The following is a 23,292-nucleotide window of genomic DNA, read 5'->3' as shown; positions in this document are numbered from 1 at the left end:
TGGCAAGGTGTTTCTGGAGAGACTGCAGGTGCCAGCCCATCACCGAAGTCCCATTTTGGTTCTTGCACATGTCAGCACTCAGGTTTGTGACAGCAACCCCTTCTCAGATGGATTGAGGAAGGGACACCCACCCAGCCCCTGTCACTTTACCTTCTGAAGTCTCCTTGAATTTGTCACTGCTTTTCTTTTTCCTCCACTTCCAGGGTTTGAAAATCTTGCCAAAGCTTGAGAACTTGCTTTTCCTCTTTGTAGGGGGTGTGGTGTCACCTGATTCCAAAACATCTACCCCCATGCTGGCATCACCTGGGGCGTGATCCACCTCTTCAGCTGCACAGAAAAGAAGGAAAAGAATAAAGAATTACTTCTGTGCTGCAGGTAACTGCTCCCACCTCCCACCAACCCACCCCACACTGGGAATGGTGGCACACGTTCCTGCAGAAAAGGGAGCAAGACTCTGTCTGTGGCTCCACTGAGCCCTCACATCAGCTCAGGGGGACACAAGTGGACATCTCAACATAAACAGGACAAAGGGAAACTGCTAAGGGCCTTTCTGATGAGACAAAGATTACAGAACCCCAGAATCATTAAGGTTGGAAAAGACCTCCAAGATTGTTGAATCCGATCTGTGAACAACCCCCACCTTGTCATCAGCCCAGAGCACTGAGTGCCATATCCATTTGTTCCTTGGACACCTTCAGGCATGGGGATTCCACCACTGCCCTGGACAGACTGTGCCAGGGACTGACAACTCTTTAAATTAATAAATTCCTCCTGATGTCCAGCCTGAACCTTCCCTGGCACAACTTGATGCTGTTTCCTCCTGTTCTGTTCCTTGTTCTCCAGGGGCAGAGCCTGACTCCTTGTCTGCACCTGCCTGTCAGGGAGTTGGAGAGAGTGAGAAGGTCCCCCCTGAGCCTCCTTTTCTCCAGGCTGAGTCCCCCCAGTTCCCTCAGATATTAATTTAATGTGCAGTGTCACAGCTTTGCCCATGAACACAAACCACTTCCCTACATTTTCTCATCTTCATTTGGAAGCAACTGGTGCTGGACACAAGTTCATGACCACAAACACCTTCCAGCCCACTGAGCTGACAGTCACAACTGTCTGCACCCCGAAATCACCAGACCCATTCCAGCAGCTGGATATGCTAGATTTTTCCCTCTCTGATTTTCCTTCTATAAATAAGGGCAGCAAAGCTGGCCAAGAGCAACAACTCCACAGGAAAGCAACACAATACAGGCCTGTGCTCCACCTACTGCACAGGAGTCTCTGGAGAACAGCACAAGAAGGACACGGAGGCGGGGAGGGACACGTGAAAAAAACAAACAAAAAAAACCCACCCCCAACTCAAAAAAAACCCCACTTTTGAAGCAGAACCAGGGCACAAAACACTAAACTGGGGACTGTTGATCCTGCCTTGCATGATGTTGCTGTTTTGGGGTATTTGATGGAACACAGAGAAGCACTTACAATGAGCAGAATCTAGCACTGCCTGCAGAAAAACAAGTCAATGTGTACAAGCTAAGTGAAGCCAGCTGGTGCCCACTCCGTGGCAGGATTTCCAGAGCCAGAATCCCTCAGCTTCAGCACTAGAGACAGGAGCATTGCAGAGCTCCTATGGAGAAGAGAGACATGCCCAGCAGGCTGGAGTGTCCTGATGCAAACTGCACTCAGGTGTCTTCTTTTGGAGCCTCCAAGTCAGATATTGTGGAGCTTGGGAGCACAACAGTCCTTTCAGTCAACTTCAGACAAGCCTGTGTAACGTGCCTGCAGAACAGGCAATGCCCCACAAGTAACAGGAAAGTTCAGCCAAGAATCCTATCTCCTGAGACTCAGAGATTGGGAAAAAAAAAATTTAGGAGAAAGCAGCTTCACACATAGGACAAAGAGCTAATAATGTATCTTCTGTATCCAACAAACCCCCACGGAGGATACACATCCTGATGTGAAAAAGCAGATTCCTGTCAGCATAGGGAAGAACATGTTCAGGACAGAGAGGGGGGAAAAAAAACCCCACGAAAAAGGAATTCATTATTTGATGCAGCTCTACCTGCAACCCTGTAGTGCTTCCCAGCAGGAGAGCTCAGATCCCAGGAGTGTGAAAGGCAGCCACAGCCATGGGCTCCTGAGTGCCACAGGGCTGGGGACAGGCTATCACTGTGTCACTGCAGGACAGACCCCACTTTTCCAGTCTGAGCACAAACAGAATGGAAGATCACAAACACAGGGAAGAGAAGACAAGAGAGGGAAACTGGAGAGTGTTTGAGCCACTGTTTACCTGTTGGTTGTACTTTTGTTTAAATCAGCCCCATAACAGAAAGTCCCTCACTCTGAACCAGTCAAAAGTTGACGTCAGCCAATATTTGTTTGAGAAAGCAAGATCAATTCAGCATCTGAGATACTTTTAAAAGGAAAAAAACCCAACAACCCTGACTTCATAACAGGAGAGAAATTGGGTGGAAAATAACATACACTGTGGCAACACTGATGTGTGATTTTCTACAGGGATGGAGGGTGGATGGAAGTGGGGGGGCAGAAAGGCATTTCCAGCTCCCAGAAACCCAAGAGGAATTGTCTGCATGTTTAGAGGCACTTTCTTCAGAGAGCAGAGCATTAACCCTGGAGTTGTACATGCAATTTTAACAAGCAGTATTCACTATGCTCATCAGAGCATTCCCAAACTTCACCAGGCAGGCACGAGCGCTTGCCAAGCACAGGCTGCAGATGGAATTTGAAGCCCAAGTGTCACCAAAGGCACTTCCCTCACCTTTCCAAGGAGAACAGTGCTGAAGGCAGCAGTACCAAGCTTGCCTTATGTCTACCCCTTCCCTGAGTTGCTCTGAGGAATGTCACTTATGTGCTGCCTACCACCCAAGATGTCAGAGTGCTGCACTAAGCAAAGTAAGTTATTAAAAGAAAACTCAACCATCAGCTCCAGGAATTAATGAAGAGCCCTCAGCACCCTGGAATGTCTCCATTTCCAGTTAGAAGGAGAATGACAAGCATTCCCTGCCACAGTCCCCTCCGAACAACCAGGGAGGACATGAAAGGACCGGCCAAAAGGAGACACATGGTACCTCCAAAGGAGGAGCAGCTAAGAGCAGATGGGGTGGGGAGAACCCACATGTGAATACGCCTGCCAGAACTTCTTCCAGCAGCTCCTGTAGCCCAGGCCCGGCTGTCAAAGCAAATACCTTCCCAGGGTGGAGCTTCACTGCCAGAGCTGCAACCACGCAGGTGAACACAGGAGGTTTCACAAGACTTTCACATCAAGAGCAAATCACCTGGTCCTGCTTCTCTGCCTCACTACTCAGCCATGTTCCAGTGCTCAGGCTCCTGCTGAGAGGCAGGTGTTGTCCAACACGGAAACACTTGATTTTGTTAGCTTGCCATCAGTTCCATGCCCAAAAGCAGCCAGGCAAGAGGGGGAGACATACACACTAGAACACAGAACTGTCCAAATCATTTCCACCACCCTTTTGCTCTGTGTAGAATAAAACTTGACATGTTACTAAACACTCTGAGACCATTCCAGCCCACTGCTCACACTGAAGCCAGGGAAGCAACTCCTTCCCTGATCCTCACTGGGATTCATTCTGTCCTGTTGTGCAGATGACAGGAGAGCCTGTCTAGTCCTTCCACAGCACTCTTCCTTTTCCTTTCTCCAATTACCACAGGGATGTAGACATTTAAAGCAGTCTGTGTGAAGTAATTATGACACTGAGGACTAATGAGAGGTGGATCAGCAGCTGGAGGTGAGATTTACAGATCTGCATTCAAACAACCTTATTGTTCAGTGATTGTTCACATTAGATAGTGCTCACACTCCCACCAAAATGGACCTTCCCTTCCATTCACAGCCCACTTCCAGCTCCAATCTCCATGAAATGGTGCAGAGAGGACATCTCTTCCCTGTGAAGGCAGAGAATCCACCTTGCTGAGGCTGTGCCTCCTCCTGCTCTGCTCTACAAGGTACAGGAGGGTCCTTAAGCTGCTTTGCAATGCAAGGGGGAAACCCTTCCTTATCCGAGTCATGCACTGGAAAACCGGGAAAGAACCTCAGCACCATGCCAGGGGAGCGAAAAAGGGCAAAAAAAGAGCACCCGGACTTGGAGGGAAGGGTGGGAAGCATCAGGAATCTGACACCTTCACCTGACCTTGGCCCAACAGCAAGGCTTCATCCAGGAGACCAGCCTCATCCTCACCATGGTGCCAGGCTGGAAAACCCATTTTAAATACCAGGAAAAGCTTAAATGAGGTCACACAGCCCAGGGCAAAGCCAGCAGAGTCCTCATGAGCAGGTCAAAGGATTCTCAGCTGGCAGGTCCCGAAAGTGCCAGGTCCCTGGCACATCAAATCAGGACCTTGTTCAACCCTTCTGGAAGGGGAGCAGTCCACATTTTGGAAAAGCGACCCTGGAGCTGGGAGAGCCCCACAGAACCCACCCTGACAGCTGGATACTGCGCTAAACGCTCCTGGCTGAGCAAAAATCAGGAATAAAATATCTGCTGCAACTTCAGCATGTTGCCTGACGCTCCCAGAGGAGATGGCCTGGAACACTTGGAGCTCAGAATCCAGCTGGTCCAGGGACAGCGTGATGCCCCAGCTGCTTCCCAGCCAGAGCCTCCTGCCTTTTCAGATATGCTCTCCCAAACACTTAAGCTGTTCTGATCCCATTCTAGCCAAACAAGCAGGTGAATTTGAGCTGTTTAAAAGAGCAGATTTATGTTAACCCAAAATGTTTAGACTGAAATCATCTAGGGAAACGTCACAAAACTGGCACAGCCCGAGCACACAAGGCGGCAGGAAGCTCCAGCAATGCCAAGCAAGTTGGGATGCAATTCCCTATTGGTTTGCCTGGCCACCTGGTCCTTCCAACCCTCCCCTGCAGACATGTTTTTGCTCAAGTCTTGCAGTTAAATTTCATGCAGAAAAAAGCTCCTTTTCCACTGCATCTTGTCGTGTTGAGTGACCCCAGTAATTTTTTTTTTTTTTCCAAAACAGAGAAACCATTTCAGTGGAAGGAGCTAGAGACCCACACTTGGTCTCTCCCACCCTCAGCAAGTGGCTGTGGTGATGTGTCCTCTGCTCCAGAACGTCCTGTCAGGCTTGGGGCTGCCATTCCCATTAAACAGGGTGAAGCTTTCACTTCCACCACTGCTCTCGGTGGGTCAAACTGGCACAGCCAGGATCCATGGGGTCAATTAAAAGCCCCACACATAGTCACACCCTGACCACACACAGAGGACACCCCAGCAGGCAAATCCCAGCTGGCCCTTAGGAACCCCACCTATAAATGTCATGGTTTAATGGTCACACCATGGGCCAGGGACCAAAAGTCACCACGCGAGCAAGGACAGTTAATCCCCATCTTTGGGGGTCAAGCCCCAAAATACTGTTTTGTAGAGCCAAGCACTGCCAGCCTGGAAACAGGCACAGCAGGAACTTCAGGGACCAACAGGAATAACTAAAAAACATTCCTTCCATTAAGGATCATTTCTAACGTGGATGATACCTGCAGCAGTTACATGGAATAGAGGCACCTCTGATGCGCAGCGATAAAGAATTAAACCCAACCTGGATCTAGTGCAGCTTATTTCAGAATTAATCCTGGTGAGTTTTTAAACTATTTTATCTTAGGCCACACACCCTTCAGAAGTCACCCTGGCTATGGAGAAATTTTGCTTTAAGCTAAAAATCACTTCAGATCCAAGTCCAAGATCACAACAAAGCAAGGCTGAAGGCTGTGAAGAAATCAAAGGATTGCGTCTCAGATGATGACAGTTCGTATTATCCTGAATATACCTGGGAGAAAAACTACTGATTTTTAGTGTTCATGAGGAAAATGGCACAGTCCTTTAACGATGTAGGGTCAGTGAGCCCCAGGACAGGACTGCGGAATGGAGCTGCCAGGAAAAGGTTGAGAACAAGCTGCTTTTCTCCCCCAGACATTTCCACAGACATCCAAAGGCTGGTGAAGCAGTCTAAGAGAAGGCAGGTATCACCCTCCCCGCACTCCCATGGGCTCTTTGCCCCAGTCCTTTTCTGAGATAAAAGACCCCAACGCCTCCTTTCCCCTCATGCTGTGTCCAGCAGAGCAGTCAAGAATCTGAGAAGCTTCCACGCAAACAGCAACAACTCAAAAAGCACTCTTTGAGTTAAAAGTATCCAAAAAGCACTTTGGGTAAATATTTCTAAGCTGCCCTAGAACAGCTTTAAAAACTTGGGTATGTGTTTTCCTGAATCATCCAGGGAAGACATGAACCCTGACCTTAAAGGAATGAAAGGTTGTGGTCACAAAACAGCCTCAATCAGTCCCAGCCCTCAGCTTCCATGTGTTTTGTATGTTTCTAATCACCATAATCTTCAGAGGACTCTCCTTAACAGCATCCTGACACAGTTATTGCACGAACCATCTCTTCAAGTTCCAGATTTAATCAGTAGGAACTGTGAGAGCCATGAAAAAAAGACTTCAGGGAGCAAATGAGCAGTTGAGGAAATACCAGGTCTGCTGGCCCCAGTCTCCAGAAAGCACAGTATCACTACAGCAATCCCACTTCCCTGGAAATTACCACTGCTCTTGGCATCTGATGAGAGAAAGAGCCCAAGACTGACCAGGTCAGTTTCTAACAGTGAATAAATCCAAGCACAAGATGCTGTTAATCTCCACAGTACAAAGACAACTGAAGTTTTACTTCCCTTCCACTCTCTCTAACACTTTATTTTTAGCAACTCTTGAACCAGACTAGCTGGAGTAAACTGGTGGTGGGGAAGACAATCACTGGTTTCACCTGAGCCCTAGAAATGCCTGATAGGGCCAAAGTTATAGAACTGAAAAATAATGAAAATAACAGTCTGTATCTTGAGGGTGATCTTTGTCTGACAATGTCCATTTCTCCTCTGAAAAGTAGAAAATTCCACTTTAGAGATGAAGGTGAACAACTGAGCCCAGCCAGTTAACAGCAAGCGGAGAAAGGCAACAGTGGGATGTGGAAAGTCTCCTCATAGGCAGTGCTGGGAACAGCACCCACACCAGACCTGGAGTAACACTGACCCCACACAGTGCTCGGGAAGTGGGGCTGCTCCTGGAGCTTCACGCAGTTGTGTTTTCTCCAGTCTGTTACTGAGATACTTCACAATGGAGAGGGAAAACAAGCAGGGAGAATATTGCCAAGCCCTTCTCCCCCCGAAACTGCTATAGCTGCCCCAAAAGATGGGTGACATCAACCACAAGGGGGCAATTCTTGGTGGCTTTGGTCCCAGCTCACTCTCAGGGCTGATTCCTGCCCCATGCAGGTGAACATTCCCACTGTCCAAATGCTTTGCAAAGGTAGTGTTCCTGAATCTGTGCCAGCCACAGGCTGTCCCTTAGAACAGCAGCTCGGAGCCTGTCACCACTGGTCTCGGAGACCAGAGAACATGTTGCACAGGGATTGCATGTGAAATCAGTAAGAGAAAGGAAGGAAACTGAGTTATTTCTCTGGTTTCTGTCCCCAGCTGGCGCAGGTTACACAAGTTCCACATTCCACTCCTCCCAACCCCTCCGTTCCACCTGCACCACTGCCCTGCTCAGCCCCACAGCTCCTGCTCTCCTCTGCCCTTTACTCACCAAAAGCACCTGGATTTACCGGCCTCGAGACGTGTGGCTGCCCCATGAGATTCTGTTCAGAGCAGCTCTCCGGGAAGAGGTGGGAGGAGAGCAGAGGAAAAGTCCACGCTGAGAACCCTTTGAGCCTTTGGAGCGGTAAATCCACCCTTGGGATAAGACGAGGGAGGCGATCCCGCTCTCAGGCCCGCGCTGCGCTGTGCGATGGTCCGGCACAGGTCCTGCTCTCCCCGGCCCCCATGGCTGGGCACTTATCCTCATAAATAAGTGTCCGTGCCAGCTCCCTTCTCGCAGGAATGCCTGTCATTCCAGAGCCGAGCTGGCTAGGGCGAAGCTCAGGAAGGGGAGGAGACAGCCAGCCACGACCCAGCCACTGAGCTGCACAATCCGAATTATCAACACCCCTCGCTCCCTCCTCGCACCCAGCTTGGCAAGAACACAGAAAAGCTGGGAGCAAGAAGGAGAGCAGAGTGTTCTTCTCAGGGATGGGCTTGGAGAATCCCTGCACAGCAACACAATAAGGGGTTTCACCTCCCAAAATGAAATGAAGGAATTTACAGCCTACCTGTGCCAGCTAAACACAAACTAAAGCAGTCACGGATGAGACAGCTGGTTCTCTAAGTGCTGTGGGAGCTGCATTACCCCCGAGCAAAGGGAATTTCAAAGACAGCCTGAGCTGATATGCATCTAGACAAATATAAAAATACAATTTCATGCAATTCCACTCTCCACTAAAGTTACCAGGAAGCATGTCCTCTCGTGCAATTTAAATTTAACAATGGAAAATTTAAATTTAACAAGGAAAGTAATAGTTTCTATTCATGTGTCACAGCTTGATGGTTAAGGTAACAAACATCCCCCTCAGCCATCTGCCTCACAATAAAAGTTCTCCAAAGTTTAAATATGTCCATTTGGATTCCTTAACTTATCATTATAATTTGGGTTAGGACTTCTGTGAACCTACAGCTCATTTTCTCTATACACCCTACAACAGAGAAGCAGGAAAATTTTTAAGCGTCCAGAAGCTTGATCAGGAAAAAAGGAAAAGCAACTTTCAAAAATATACAGGAATATGCTGCAGCATAAAAGGGATTAAAATCAGGAACCTGACCCCATGTGACACATCTAGGTTGGTTTTTCCCCAATGTAGGAGAAGTTTTAACTTCCCAGCAACAGAATTTGCTGCAGTGCTCTGTGTCCCTGTCCTTGTTGGGCCAGCAAGAAGAGGACTTCAGTATGACTGAATACTACCCAGGCAGCAATCCCAATCAGAAAATCTTCTATTCCACGAAACAACCAGGCCCAAGACTGTCGATTTGGGCTGGTGCAGCTAGGAACAATGAATGCTGTGCAGAGCCCAGAGCAAATGCCATGGGATTGCTGCTCCCAGCCCCGGGGTGGGGGATGCAGTGCTACAAAAACATACCCCAAAATACACCAAGGGGTAGCTCTGAAATTCTGTAACACCTCACCTGAGCCACAAACACACCACAAAAACCTTGGTGCTCTTGGTTTCCCCATTAACACACTAAATGTGCCATTGGGCAACTTGCAAATCCACTCCTCATCCAAAGCAGAGCTGTGGAAATGTCGGAGGAAGAAGAACACTTGTGCACCTTCTCCACATGTGTTGTGCTTGTCCTCGAGCCTGGTGCCAAGCAGGTGACGCTCATCCCACAGACAGGGGGTGAGCAGAGCCCTGGAGGTGGACAGCAAGTACCACTGTCCTCCCTTGTGCAGGGCACATGGACATTCCTGGAAGTGTTGCTCTTCTCCACTCCCACCATGGGCATCTGCATGCTTGGGCTCTCACTGTGGGCAATGAACATCCCAGTTCATCTCAGTAATGCTCCACCTCATTGAAGACTTTTTGCTTTGAAGCAAAGAAAAAGCCATTTTTGGAAGCCATTTTTATTCACTGCCATCTGGCAGAGACTCATAAAGGTCAGAGACAAAGGCAGGAAGATTTCCCCTAGTCTGTAAATCAGCTGCCCAGCTCGGAAGGAGGTCTGGAAAAAATATTCCTACAATTGGGAATGCTACAGAACGCTGCCTCTAGACCTGCCTGGCTTCTACAGTATTAAAGTCACTGCCTTTTATAAGGCATTTGCTGTGAATTCAAAGTGCACAAAGCTCTGCTGCAGAACAGATGACACGTGGTAAATTGTTAAAGCACTGTAGTACAATCATATCTCTGACCCTTTATTTCTACATTTGTAAAACATGAAACATGACCTTAAATTTCAATAAAAGGTATTTAAATAAACAGATTTAAATTTACAGCGGCTGCAGCCCAAGAGATGCACAACAATTACTCAGGCTCTGGTGCTACACAGGAACCCACCAGGCTGTGAAATAAAGTCCTTTACATTTCTGTATCCTTCATCAGGCCTCAATGACCATCACATAGAGAATAGCAAGATTTGGCAATGGCTGTACCAGAAGCATTAATATTTCCTCCTGAAAAGCAGGGCTGTAGTGCTCAAGGAGCAAAGAGAGACAAATCTGTGTTTCAAATCACAGCTGGCTCTGGACTTAAGTATCATTCAGGAGTACCAGCCACTTTCTCCTCTTTTGGGGGAGAAAGCAAAACCACACCAGAAAACAGCTGACAACATGCACAAAACACCACAAACCCAAAAGTAACACCAGCATCATTATTTATTATGAAACTCATGGCCAGAAAACCCCATCCGTCCATCCTTCAGCTCCACATCTGAAAGGAAAGGTGCAAATTCTGTCCCAGAAAACAGAATGCCAAAAAATGTTCCTGCCTCAACTGCAGCTTGAGGTCAGAGCATGAGAGCAGCTCCTAAGAAACCCTCTGCTTTTAGAGGGCTTTGTTTCACCACTGGGGAAAAATACAGGACAAAGAGACTTGCCCTCACCCCACGGACACCCAGGATAAAGGAAAACCCACACTTCAAGCAAGGAAGAGTAAAAATTCCCGTAATAATGAGAAAGACCATCTAACTTTGCTGCACAGCAACCAGAAGAAACTAAAGCAATTGTTTTACTCCTCAGCAACAGGTGATGACTCTTTTTAAGATGAAAAAGCTGGAATAGCAAAGAGCTTTCTAAAGGAGAGCAAAATGGGAAACACCTGATTGTCCCTTCAGTATTTCCTTTTAAAATACAGTAATGAAGAAATGCCAGTTACATGAAATTTTTATGTGATTTAAGGAGAGGCAGATGGCTGAAATAAAAAAACAGGCAGTAAACACTCAAACATGGGGTACATGGCCTTCTTCTGAAGTTTCATTTCCTCTCCATCCAGCTCAAAATCCCATTAAACCCCTGGCATTTCTATATTAATAATCTGTTTATATACATTGTAAAAGGAACTCTTCTGGATTGTTTCATTTTAAAATCTAATGAGAGCCATGAGCACAATATTAGCTCCTCTAATAAAGCCAGTGTTGTTCAGATTTCGGTTCACACCAACGTGAAATGCTACATTCACCCACGGTGACTCAGACATTTGTGTTCCATGATTCAGCCACAGGAACATTAAAAAGGACTCCAGCCTTATCCCATCCCTGCTGATGGAGCTATTTAAAACCAGTGATACTGGGCGTTTTCCTTCAGAACTCGTCACCAGAGAGTCAGCAGAGCTACAGGGCCTTTAAGACTCTTTCATTGCAGATGCACCCTGTAAAACCCTCATGCAGGAGGGCTGGCAGGGAGGAGAAAAAGCGGCAGCACCACGACTCCGGATGTGTTTTGTTGAATCATGGAATGGTTTGGGTTGGAAGGGACCTTAAAGTCTATCTCATTTCACCCCATGCCATGAGCAGGGACACGTTCCACTATCCCAGGTTACTCCAAGCCCTGTCCGACCTGGCTTGGAACACTTCCAGGGAGAGGTAGCCACAGCTTCTCTGGGAAACCCATTCCACTCCCTCACCACTCTCACAGGGAAGAATTTCTCCCCGATATCCCATCTAAGCCTACCCTCTGTCAGTTTGAAGTCATCCCCCCTTGTCCTGTCACTCCAGGCCCTTGTAAAGGTCTCTCCCACCTTTCCTCAGGCTCCTTTCAGGTACTGAACAGCCACAATTAGGTCACCCAGAGCTTCTCCCCTCCAGACTGATCAACCCCAGCTCCCTTTGCTCTCAGGAGAGGTGCTTCAGCCCTCTCATCAGCTTGGTTTCACCACAGTTTTTGTTTTCAGCTGTGGAAGAACAGAAAATGAAAAAATCTGACATGTCCACGTCGGAGCCGCGGCTGCCCAGAGAGGTGAGTCCTTTGGGCTGTGCTGCGACACGGAGCGAGGGGCGGCCGAGGCCAGGGAGTCACCCTGAACAAAGAGCACAACGTGACGCTCTTCCTTTCCCCTGAAAGGACTGAAAAGCTGCTGTGGAAGTGGAACAGGGGTTATTTATACGGCAGCTGGCATCACATTGTTTGCATCCTGCAGACTTTGATGGTTCAAATGGAAGCTAACTGCTCCTACACCACATGACTTCCTTCATGCTTCCTGTGACATTTCCTAGAGGGAAACTCCTATTTCCCAGAGCATTCCAGGCCCTGTGTCCCCACCAGTTAGTCAGCATGGTGCTCCACCTCAGACAGCAAAGAGCAGCAGGTCCAGCTCGTCAGGAACTTGGTGCCACCACCCATGTGCTGGCACCAGGGAAGGTGAGCATGCCATGTCCCACAGATGTCCAGATGTTGACCACAATGAAGCACAGCTGGAGGAAGAGATTGATGTGCCAAGGAGCTGACTGACAGCATTTCCAGCCCCACCTCTGGGAAGGTGAGGCCATGTCCCTGGAAAGCCCTGTGGTCACAGCAGCTGGCTGGAACACAAGGAATCGCTTCATTGTCACAGGGAATGGGCTCAAAAAATTATAAACTAAACCGGGCTTTGAGCCCAGAGGAGCTTAAGGCAAAAATACCCCCCAGCCTTGTTTTCCGGGGAAAATACAACTTCCACTGGAAGTAAATTTTAGGCAGTACTGGAAAAGCCTCACCATCAATGTCTCCTCACCACTCCCTGTAATTACAACACAGGCCAAGTATTTTCTTGTTTACTAGTGAGGGAATGCTGAGGAATGCCATCTTGACAAAATTAAAGATTCAGTCACATCTTGGCTAATTTGACTAACCCTCATTTGATCACTATGGTGATTCATGGCTTTGCCATCTTGAGGCAAGGGAAACTCCAAAGCTGATGAACAACTTTTTGGAGCACCTTGAAGCAGCATTAAAAGAAAGTCTGGACAGAAGCCAAAGGAAGCACATATATAGGATACATTCCAGCAAAGCATCAGGCATTAGCAAAGCATCAGTGTATTCCCGACAGGGGAGCATTAAGAGGCAGGATACCCATCTGCCACTTCCAGCTACATTATTAGGAACATATTAAGCAAAAACATGAAGAAAATAACATTAATTATTGCATTGTTTAGAGAAGAAACAGGAATGGCATTTAGCTTAACTCTTGATTAACCCTCTTTTGCAGCAAAAACTCAAGATACTCAGCAAAAAATGTATAAACTGAGGGTCCCCCCTTCAAAACATGGGGATGAAGAAAATCAAAATAAATTCCCTCCTTCCAAAGCACTGCCCAGCAGGAGTTTTTAGAGTTGGCCCAGCACAGCACACAGTGCTCTTCTGCAGAGAGTGGCTGCTGCACAGTCACATCCATCACAAACAGCCTTACAGGACAAACCTAACTCTTAAGGCTTTACAGCTTGTGCAGAGCATTATCCAACGTAAACAAGTCCTCCAGCAGAGTAAGTACGTCTATGCCACTTACAAAACCAGTGGGAGAAACTCTCTTTTGCACAACATTGCAAGCAAACAACAAAAGCTAACAGCAAAAATATCAGTAAATATTAAACCTCTAAATTCAGATTAAATTGCAATTAACCCTAAGAGGCAGGACTATATTTAACTCTAAGTTACTCTTCAGTGTATAGGTCAAGGTCCACAGGCTTATGATCCCCAATTTCTCTTCCTACCTCTAATCCTTCAAGATGTCACACTTCAGCTGCAAGCCTCTCTGTCCACACAGTAACTGAAAAGAAAGGCAGCAAGATTACTCTGTAAAAGTTGTTTCCTCTTTTAAACGTTTCACAAAAATCTCAGTAAATGGATTTTCTCTTCATACCCAAAGCTGAAACTGCAGCAAACACCTTTACTCTGCCAACCCAACGGGCTTGCAGCAGCCGCACCGCACCAATAATCCGAATTATCCTTCAACACCTCCAGCTCTCCAGTCTGAAGTTACATTTTTTCCAAATTACTGCACAAGCCAGGCAGTGCCAGGGCATCCTACCCACCCCTCAGTCGCCTGGCTCTGCTCGGGGAAGCTTACAAAAGCGCCTTGGTCTAGTTTTTGGGGAACACCCAATTTTCTGCACCTGCTCTGCTTTAATTATTGACTAGGCGAGGAGTTCCTGATTAAAATGCAAGGCAAGTCTGGCACACAACCTCAGCTTCTGATCATTGCCCGCAGATACAGTTGGAAGAGAAACCCAAATTCCCTGCACAATTCAGGAATTAAAAGAAAGGGTGGATCAGTTTCACTTGAGGCACTTAAATTCAGCAAGGAAAATACTTTTTGTACCCTTGCAACTGAAAACTCTCACAAAATTTGAAATTTTAAACCACAGCTTTATGTTCACACACAGAGAGAAGGTTTAAAAGCTTCCTTTCAATTGTACTATGTTTTTACAAGCCATTTCTGCCAGAGTAAACCTAACAGGTAATTACAGGTCTGACCTCCTTCTATTGCACAAATATGCCTTTGAAAACAATGTGGAGAAATATTTGCCCAATACAAGAAGACAACTCCAAGAGGAACCATTCCAGTTTATCAACTCTGTGATTCATGTTGATACAAGCTTTATTCTCTATTTAAGGAACAAGATAACACTTAGGAAGTGCATCTGCCCAAATTATGTTTCACATATCTACCATGGGCCACCCTAAACAGTGGCACAGCCAGACCTCAGGTCACACCCAGACAAGAGCCATCAGCAAGACAGGGAGTGAACCTCAATTCCAAATATTGACCCTTGCTCAACCACCAAGGTGTCTCTGAGCAGCAGCCAGCTGAGGATGGAAACATGAGTAAAACACTGCTGCAACTGTGAATAAAGCGGTGCTGGGGTTGTGCTGTTAACATCCCCTTCTTTTCCTTTGGAACTGGGGAGATAACTATGGAGGCCCAAAGGAGCTGAAAACAAAATGAGAGCACTCCACCTGCCCCCTTAGCCTGAAATCCCAATCCCAGATGCTCCTATTTTCTGCCAGTAGCAAGAGAACTTGGGAAAACAAGGTGGTGGCAGCCACAGGCACCAAGAGCCATCCAGGAAAAAGGCACAAAAACCAGACAGGAGGATTGTGTCCCAAGCCATAAAAACTTTGGGTCCCCAAACCAAACACTGTTTATGCATCACACTGACTCACATGAGTGCAGGGACAATGCTATGGGAATTGTTTACAGTGTCAAGGTCATTTCATATAATTAAAGGAAGTCAAGAGATGAGATAACACCAACAGTTCTGAAGGTACAGATAATCCTAACCTTGTAGGAAGCTATTTCTCCCTGAGTTACTCCCCTCTCTTGCAGGAACAACCCTTCACACAATCCCAGATTCTTCATTTCACCTCATTCCCTTCGTCCTGTGTCTGCAGAGCACCAGCAGCAGTGTGGTACACAAACGTTACGGTATATAAACACAAATATTGAAGTGCTTCTCTGTGCACGGTGGGTTTGAAATCAGGGATTTTTTCTTGTGCTGAATTCCCATCTCAAAAAGCTTGTGGAAGGTGCTGACTCCTTTGCTGTGAGAATTATCCCCTGAGGTCCCTGGAATTACAGGCTAGTGCAATGCCATCAAATCTGTCACCTTATCAACAGCAGGGCTGGCTGGCCTCTGGGCACTTAAACTGGTCCAAAATCCCAGGTGGCCCCTTGGCTATACCAGCCCCCACATCCTCTGGGTGCTTTCTTTGAGACAGCCCAGACACTTTGTCATTAGCAACCCTGAAGCCTGTTTCTGCAGTAAATGAACTCCTTGGATCTTCCAAAACAATTCTCACCTTCCTCAAGGGAACAGAAAATAATAAAAATAAAACCCCACCAAAAAGTCTGCAGTTCTTAACAAGATTAGGCCTTAAAAAAAACAAAAAAAAAAACCCCAAAAAAATTAGAATCAAAGCTTGGAAACAAAAAGATGACTTATCCTTTAATAACAGAATTTTCCTGTATTTATGGAGGTTTCTGGTTTGGCACAAAAACATCTGCTCATTTAGTGGGTGTTATAACTTCTATACTCCGGTGATGCTGAGACCAAGAGGCCTGGTTTAGTGGCAAATAAGCAGAGAAAAACATTTTCCATTACTTTGAAACCCAAATTCTAGTTCTCGCTGGGTGCAGGGCTTCACCTCTCCACTGTATGTGATCATCTCCAGTCACTCTGTTTTGTGCTGCTGCAACCACTGTGGGAGCTTGACCTGGCAGTGACAACACCAACACTGCTCCAGCTCATTCAAACCAAACCCTGCCTGGAAGTCAGGCCAGTACAGCCTGGGGGTCTGTGCCCAACATGAAAACAACCTGGCTGCAATGGCCACAGCCAGTGACTGACCACGCTCTTCTGCCCTCCTTACAGGATCATTTTGGTTCCTGGGTTTTCCGGACAATGGTTACCTGTGCAATTTATCCCACTGCTTAAAACCAAGCTAGAGATAATCCCCTTTAAGCACACCACCCCACCTGCGTTTAGAATAATCACCACAGGCTATCATGGATGCAAAATGTGATTTTTGAGCCAGAACGAATTCTTCTCTGCAAATATGATGGCCCAGCGTAGTCTCCATCATAGAATGACATCATCTCACACAACGGCAGATCCTTGATGCCAGGAAAGCGTGACACAGGAAAGTCTACTTTTAAACTCGTCCTTGTTCTTCAGTTATTTTCCTAAACATCTCCTTAGGGATGGGCTTAAGGGATCCTTGCTGTGGAGGAGTGAATGGCTTCAGGCAGCAAAAGGGTGTTAAAAAAATAACCCAGCACTGCTGCAACACACTGCCCCAGACACCACCTCCCTCCTCTTAGCTCTAGGAAGCCTGATCAATACTTTATCCTGAAAAGGAACATAAGAAAAAGCCCTGAACAGGGCAAGGGTGCCAGACTGACACACATAATCCCATTAGAGCCACCCAGAGCACTCAGTTTGCTCAGTATCTGAGAGATAACAGGATTAACTTCATGTTCAACATAATTTCAGCCCAATAATTGCGGAATCACTCCTACAGCTGTAATGTCATTGATTCAGCAGGGGATTCCCACCACCCCCCCACAAGCCCCAGCCTTGAAAGCCCCTTCATTTGCATCTTAAGTTAATTACTTGGAGAGACTTTCCTTTCCTCTCCCAAAGCAAAATGCAACTTAACCCCTGCAACCTACAATGCTTGAGCAGAACAAACTCCTGCCTTCCCTGCAGGAAGGGACCCTGTTTACTTCCCTAATCACCACTTCAGTTTCCAAGAGTTAATGTTGAGACCAAAGACATGGAGTGAAGAAGGGCAAGTTTTTTCATCATTTGGGTTGAATTTAAACAAAAATCATGACAAAGGCTCGTTACAGTCCTCTCAAAGATCAAGGTTCAGCCCCAGATCCCTGCCTTCCTGGGGAGAGGGGGGTGATCAGCCCTCTAAGAGCAGAGCTACAGCCAGCTGGGATCACCACAGAGCCTCCAGGAGCGATTTTCCTTGCCAAGGCATGACTTGCTGCTCACCTCACCTTGGAAATGAGTCCCTTTATGCAGTGGGGCTGGGGAAGCAAAGGGAAAGCACACAAAGCAAACAGTACACAGAGCTGCTTCCGACCCTACGGGGAACAGAGCACAGGAGCTGGGATGTGTTTTTATAGGGGATTTTTTCATGGAGTGCAGAACACTGTTAAATGCTACCTTTCAAGTGCACCAGGAGGTACCAGTTAGGCCAGTGTTGTTACGCTGGCACTGAGCCTAACACGGTGCCAAATCACACCCCACTGCACTGCCTATGAAAGCCACTGTCCACAGGCACTACTTGGCTGCACCATCATGGCTTGTCTCTTCCACACACCCCAAAAAGGGGAGGGAGGGCAGGGAAGGGGGAAAATCTCCTCCAGAAATGCAATTCACAAAATTCTAGAATGGCTTGAGTTGAAAGGGACCTTCAAACTCATCTCGTTCCACTCCCTGTCGCAGTCCACTAGACCAGGGTGCTCCAAGCCCTGTTAACCTGGCCTTGAACACTCGCAGGGATGGATGGGGCAGCCACAGCTTCTCCAGGCAACCTGTGCCAGGGCCTGCTCTCCTTACAGGGAGGGATTCCTTCCCAGCATTGCATCCCTGGCAGCGGGAAGCTGTTCCCTTTTCTCCAGCGTCACCTCTCCCCAGTGTCCCCTGTGTCCCTAGTCCTGTCCAGTGTCCCCAGTGTCCCCAGTCCCATCCTGTATCCCCTGTCCCCTGTGTCCCCAGTCCCATCCTGTATCCCCTGTCCCATCCCCTGTCCCCTGTGTCCCCTGTCCCATCCCCTGTCCCCTGTGTCCCCTGTCCCATCCTGTATCCCCTGTCCCCTGTCCCATCCCCTGTCCCCAGTGTCCCCAGTCCCATCCTGTATCCCCTGTCCCCTGTCCCATCCCCTGTCCCCAGTCCCATCCTGTATCCCCTGTCCCCTGTGTCCCCAGTCCCATCCTGTATCCCCTGTCCCCTGTCCCATCCTGTGTCCCCTGTCCCATCCCCTGTCCCCTGTCCCATCCCCTGTCCCCAGTGTCCCCAGTCCCATCCTGTATCCCCTGTCCCCTGTCCCATCCCCTGTCCCCTGTGTCCCCAGTCCCATCCTGTGTCCCCTGTATCCCCTGTCCCATCCCCTGTGTCCCCTGTCCCATCCCCTGTGTCCCCTGTCCCATCCCCTGTGTCCCCTGTCCCCTGTGTCCCCTCTGTTCCCCCGTTCTCACCCCGGCCCGCCTGGGGCCGGTCCCGCGCGCCCTCTGGCGGACACAGCGCAGCTCTGCGGTCCCCGGGCCGGACCCCCGGACCCCCGGCCGAGCCCCCCGGGCCATCCCCCCCGGTCCCCACGCCGAGCCCCCCGGACCCCCGGGCCATCCCCCCCGGTCCCCACGCCGAGCCCCCCGGACACCCGGGCCATCCCCCCCGGCCCCGGGCCATCCCCCCCGGTCCCCACGCCGAGCGCCCCCGGCCAGGGGCTGGAGCGTGTCCGGAGCTGGAAACACACCGGGAATGGTCTGGAGCGGCTGACGGAGCCTGGAGAAAAGGAGGCTCGGGGGCACCCGGACCTTCTCACTCTCCCCAACTTCCCGACAGGAGGGTGCAGCCGGATGGGGGTCAGGCTCTGCTCACAAAGAACAAGGGATAGGACAGGAGGAAACAGCCTCAAGTTGTGCCAGGGAAGGTTTAGGTTGGATACTGGGGAAAATTCTTCATTAAAGGGTTGTCAGTCCCTGGCACAGCTGCCCAGGGCAGCGGTGGAGTCCCCATCCCTGCAGGGATTCGAAAGCCACGCGGATGTGGCACTTGAGGACAGGGGTCAGTGGTGGCTTTGGCAGTGCTGGGGTAAAGGCTGGACTTGAGGAGCTTGGCGGGCTCTCCCAACCTGAAGGCTTCTGTGATTCTGCGGTAACAGAGCTCAGAACTCAGCACAGCTGAGTTACACCAGCGTACAAAGCTCTACCTTACACAGCCTTAAGACTAGCTCTAACATGCTCCAGGATCCATGGCAGAGCCTGCATCTGCAAAGCTCAGAACCTGCACAGCCTGAGCACCCTCAGGCTGAACAGATCTGTGCAAGGAATTTAGCAATTCCTATAAATATTATTCTTCATGTGCCAGGCAATACAAATTTATCATAACCCAGACAGTAAGTCCTTTTGAAATCTTAAAATCTCTGCTTCACAAAACGAGACAAACTCAGGCTGGGTTGAAGAGCCATGTTCTCCCTAAGCAAGTCATGGTTATCCACTCATTCCACACAGCTGGATGGGTCCAACCTGTAAAAAAGCCACCTCTTATCTCTGGTTTTTTGTTTGTTTCAGGATACAAGATCCCTTCAGCAGTCAGAGCCAGGGCTCCTTTCCAGGACAAAGGAGAGCCAAGCAGACAAAGTGGTGATGTCAGCAGTGACAACATCCAAATGTTCACACTGGGACTGCACCTCAGGACCAGCCTGAGGGCCTGGGAGTAGCTTTGTCCAGCCAACAGCTCAGCTAACACTGGCAGCAACAGCTCACAAAGACAGCAAGATAATGTTTTAAAAGGCCAGGTTTGCCACTCAACCTGGACACATTGCTCCTGTGTGAAAAAACAGTAACAACAAAAATCACATTTATACTAAACCTGCTCATTCCTGGTTACAGGCAGGCTCCTCTTCTACTCCCAAACCCAATAAAAACAGCTACTAAAATCCCTGGACAGAATTTACAGGCAATGTTCCAGGAGCAAGATGAATTTAAGTTCCAACAAGTTAAAAAAGAAAACTAGAAACTCTGGAAACCTACTGCCCTGCTCCATGCCCTGTTTACTGAGCCACAGGAACTCCACACTCATTGTTTCACAGCAAATCATCTTGAATTGCCCAGAGGATTGATTGCATGTCCTACAAGGTCTTATCTCCTCACACAAGGAGTAAGATTGTTCAATTCTGTCATGAAGCACTTCAGCAAAGACATTTCTCACCCAACATCAACCTTTGCCACTGTCTTGCTCCAACCAGCCTGGAGGCTGAAGCATCTCCATTCCCAGCACATCTACAGCTGAGCCAGGAAACCACAAAACCAGCAGAATTAACTTCTGCTTTCCCCCAGCCAGAGATATGGGTACAAACTACAAGATCACTTAGCACACCACCTTCAAAAGTCACTCAAAATGGGGTGTCATGGAATTACTAGGTCTCTGGCAGGTCAGCAAATAATCTCTGTTAAACATTTGGCTTGTAGCTCAGGAGGGAAAGGCAGCAAGAGTTCAGACACCTCCTCAAGTTGTTCAAGGAGGAATTATTGGGTATTAATTTTCAGAAATGCCATGCTAACTAGATGGATGGCTGAGCTGAACCACTTGCAAATACAGCAGGCAGAAAAACAGCACCAACATGCCATCGAGTGCCCCAAGCACCCTGACAGCACTCAGTACATTAATTACATTAAGAACTAGAACAAATTTAAGAACAAAAGGCTGCCAGGATAATGTCTCAAAGTATTTTGCTAAGCTGTCAAGTGCACTCGACTTATTTCCAGTAATGCTTTCAGCTAGGTATGGAAATGCTCTGTGCTGCACCTTGTTTAAAAGACAAATGCTTTCCACTGAGATCAATTCTGGCCTCTGGTAACCTGCCTAAGGAACAGTAAGAATTTGCCTTTCTACCTGCTTACAAGTTAGTGCACATCAACTGTAAGAGATTTGATCTCAGGCACTTTGGGCACTGGTTCTTCTGCTGTATCACACAGAGCTGTTACTGCTGCACACACAGCATCCGAGTGGAATCACAGCTTCTGTGTCTTCCTGGAAGAGAACCCCATTCTTCTGTTCTGGAACAGACATTATGGAGAGATTTCCATTGGCTGCTCAGCAGCGACTGCTCTTCTCCAGCAGGCCTGACTTGGTGGCAGCAAAGCTCCCAAGCCTGCAATGGCCTGACTGCACATCAAACCCAGCACACGCTGCTGGCACTGACTGCCAGCTCCACCAGTCCGGCTTAAACCGAGACCTCAGAGCCCCTTCCAGAGCCTAAAGGGACTCCAGGAGAGCTGGAGAGGCACGGGGACAAGAGCCTGGAGTGGCAGGACAAGGGGAATGGCTTCCCACTGCCAGAAGGCAGGGATAGATGGGATATTTGGAAGCAACTCTTCACTGAGAGGGTGGAGAGCCCTGGCACAGGTTGCTCAGAGCAGCTGTGGCTGCCTCATCCCTGCAAGTGTCCAAGGCCAGGCTGGACAGGCCATGAAGAAACCTGGTCTAGTGGAAGGTGTGTGCCCACGGTCCTCCCAACCCAAACTATTCAGTGATTCCATAATGGCGTTCCCATAATGGTTCAGAATCTCTGAGCATCTGAAGCTATAGCTCTGATTTTTGGGGATAAAGATGGGAATCAGGCAGCCAGCCATGCATCCTGATGGGAAAAAGCAGCAGAGCTGGTGGGATAAGAACCAAGTATTCATGTTTTCAGCTCTTTCCTCTACTCAGACTATATCTGGAGTCCAAGTCTCCAGAAGCAGCAGATTCATATCACACTGGTTTCTGTCTGAGGCATGTAACTCAGGCATCAGCTTAGATGCTAAAACAAATTATTTCTTTGTTTGCACAAAGGCGAAGGACTTGAAGAATATTTCCTATTTTTAGGAGGAAAAAAATTGGGAGAAAAGTAGCACAGCAGGAGATAAAGAGCATGAAAGTCAAAGAGGATGAAAGTCAGCATGGAATAAAGCAGTAGCTGCAGAAGATTCTTAAAGCATCCATACACTTAGTAATTCAGGAGCTCTCTTAAAAAGCAGCTTTGGCTAACAACCTGTGTGTGCAAAGGCTACTTCATTAATTTCCTCAAATGTTTCACAGGGGTCTCACAGAGATTTAGACCTTTTAGGGACTTAAAAGTTCCTATCTGAATACCTGCAGAAGTGTGTAAGCATAGGCAGAAACTGTCAACAGAGTGTGCAGTACAGGAGGTCAAAGGATCCAACAGCAAACACCTTCCACAAAAACGCATTCCACGCTCCCTCTGAACCTGTTCATTAATGATTGCTCATTACTGGGCAAATGAACTGCAGTCTGCTTCCACCTTAGGCTGATCCAACATGGCAGCAGAGCTTTCAAGGAACCATGAGCAATAAGGGGAGACTTCCCCTGCCAAGCACAAAGCTTCTACTCCAATATGTTGCTTTTTAGATCTCCAAGACATATAGACAGATGAAATACTAGACAGTACACAATCCTTTGACAAAGAAAAAGCTCCAAACCTAGCTCAGATCATGGTACGGTGAGTGAGTGGTCTTTGGGAGGGAGCCTGGGTAGTGATAGGCAGTAGATGAACAGTAAAAACAGGCTCCAAAAACAGAGTGTGATTCTTGACCTGCACCACAGGAAGGATCTGAAGAAGGGAAAGGTATTCCACAGACATTTCCCTTCAACAGATCACTTGTGTAGGTGGAACCTTGAGGAAGCCTGGACTGGCAGCATGTGTATATTTAGATTTCATTTGTTCCCTTCCTTAATCTCCATCCTCCCACCGGCAGCACTGGCCTCTCCAGGGCAGCACTGTCCCTCCAGCGGGACCAGCAGGGCTGGTGCTGCTGCAGCACCTGCACCACCTCTCATCTCCTCACAGAACTCTGCAGGCTCCCCACTTCAGAACCTCCGCCAAATCCGTGCCACTGTAACCTCAGCAGTCTGTACATTCCTGAATCAAATGCCAGTGACACAGGCACAGCCTACAGGGAAGGAATTCGGTTTTAAGTCCAGCATTAGTGACAAACAAAGGCATGTGAGGCTGCCCTGGCTACAACACACCCCTCCAAATTTACTGCAGAGAACTGATGTAAAATCATAGAATCCCAGAATGGTTTGGGTTGGAAAGGACCTCAAAGTTCATCCAATTCCACCCTATGCCATGGGCAGGGACACCTTCCACTAAACCAGATTGCTCCAAGCCCCATCCAAACTGGCCCG

General features: G+C 48.2%; 1 protein-coding gene across 9 annotated transcripts in view; it reads right to left on the bottom strand.

Annotated features, from left to right (window-relative positions):
* Positions 1 to 23,292, bottom strand: part of PHACTR4 (phosphatase and actin regulator 4) — a 57,393-nt gene that overhangs the window by 13,293 nt on the left and 20,808 nt on the right. For 3 of the 9 annotated variants that reach the window (XM_030290447.4, XM_030290441.4, XM_030290443.4), the window contains exon 3: positions 151 to 327. In XM_030290447.4, the coding sequence (XP_030146307.4) occupies positions 151 to 327 (177 nt within the window). Of the gene's footprint in view, positions 1 to 150; positions 328 to 7,609; positions 7,957 to 13,575; positions 13,632 to 13,724; positions 13,880 to 23,292 lie in introns of those variants that run through there. The other 6 variants (XM_072917843.1, XM_072917844.1, XM_030290445.4 and 3 more) reach the window with 6 other exon arrangements.

This window comes from Taeniopygia guttata, chromosome 23 (genome assembly GCF_048771995.1).
Source record: "Taeniopygia guttata chromosome 23, bTaeGut7.mat, whole genome shotgun sequence".
Classification (NCBI taxonomy): domain Eukaryota; kingdom Metazoa; phylum Chordata; class Aves; order Passeriformes; family Estrildidae; genus Taeniopygia; species Taeniopygia guttata.
Note: the sequence above shows the minus strand (reverse complement) of the source record. Positions and strands in the feature narration are given on the sequence as shown.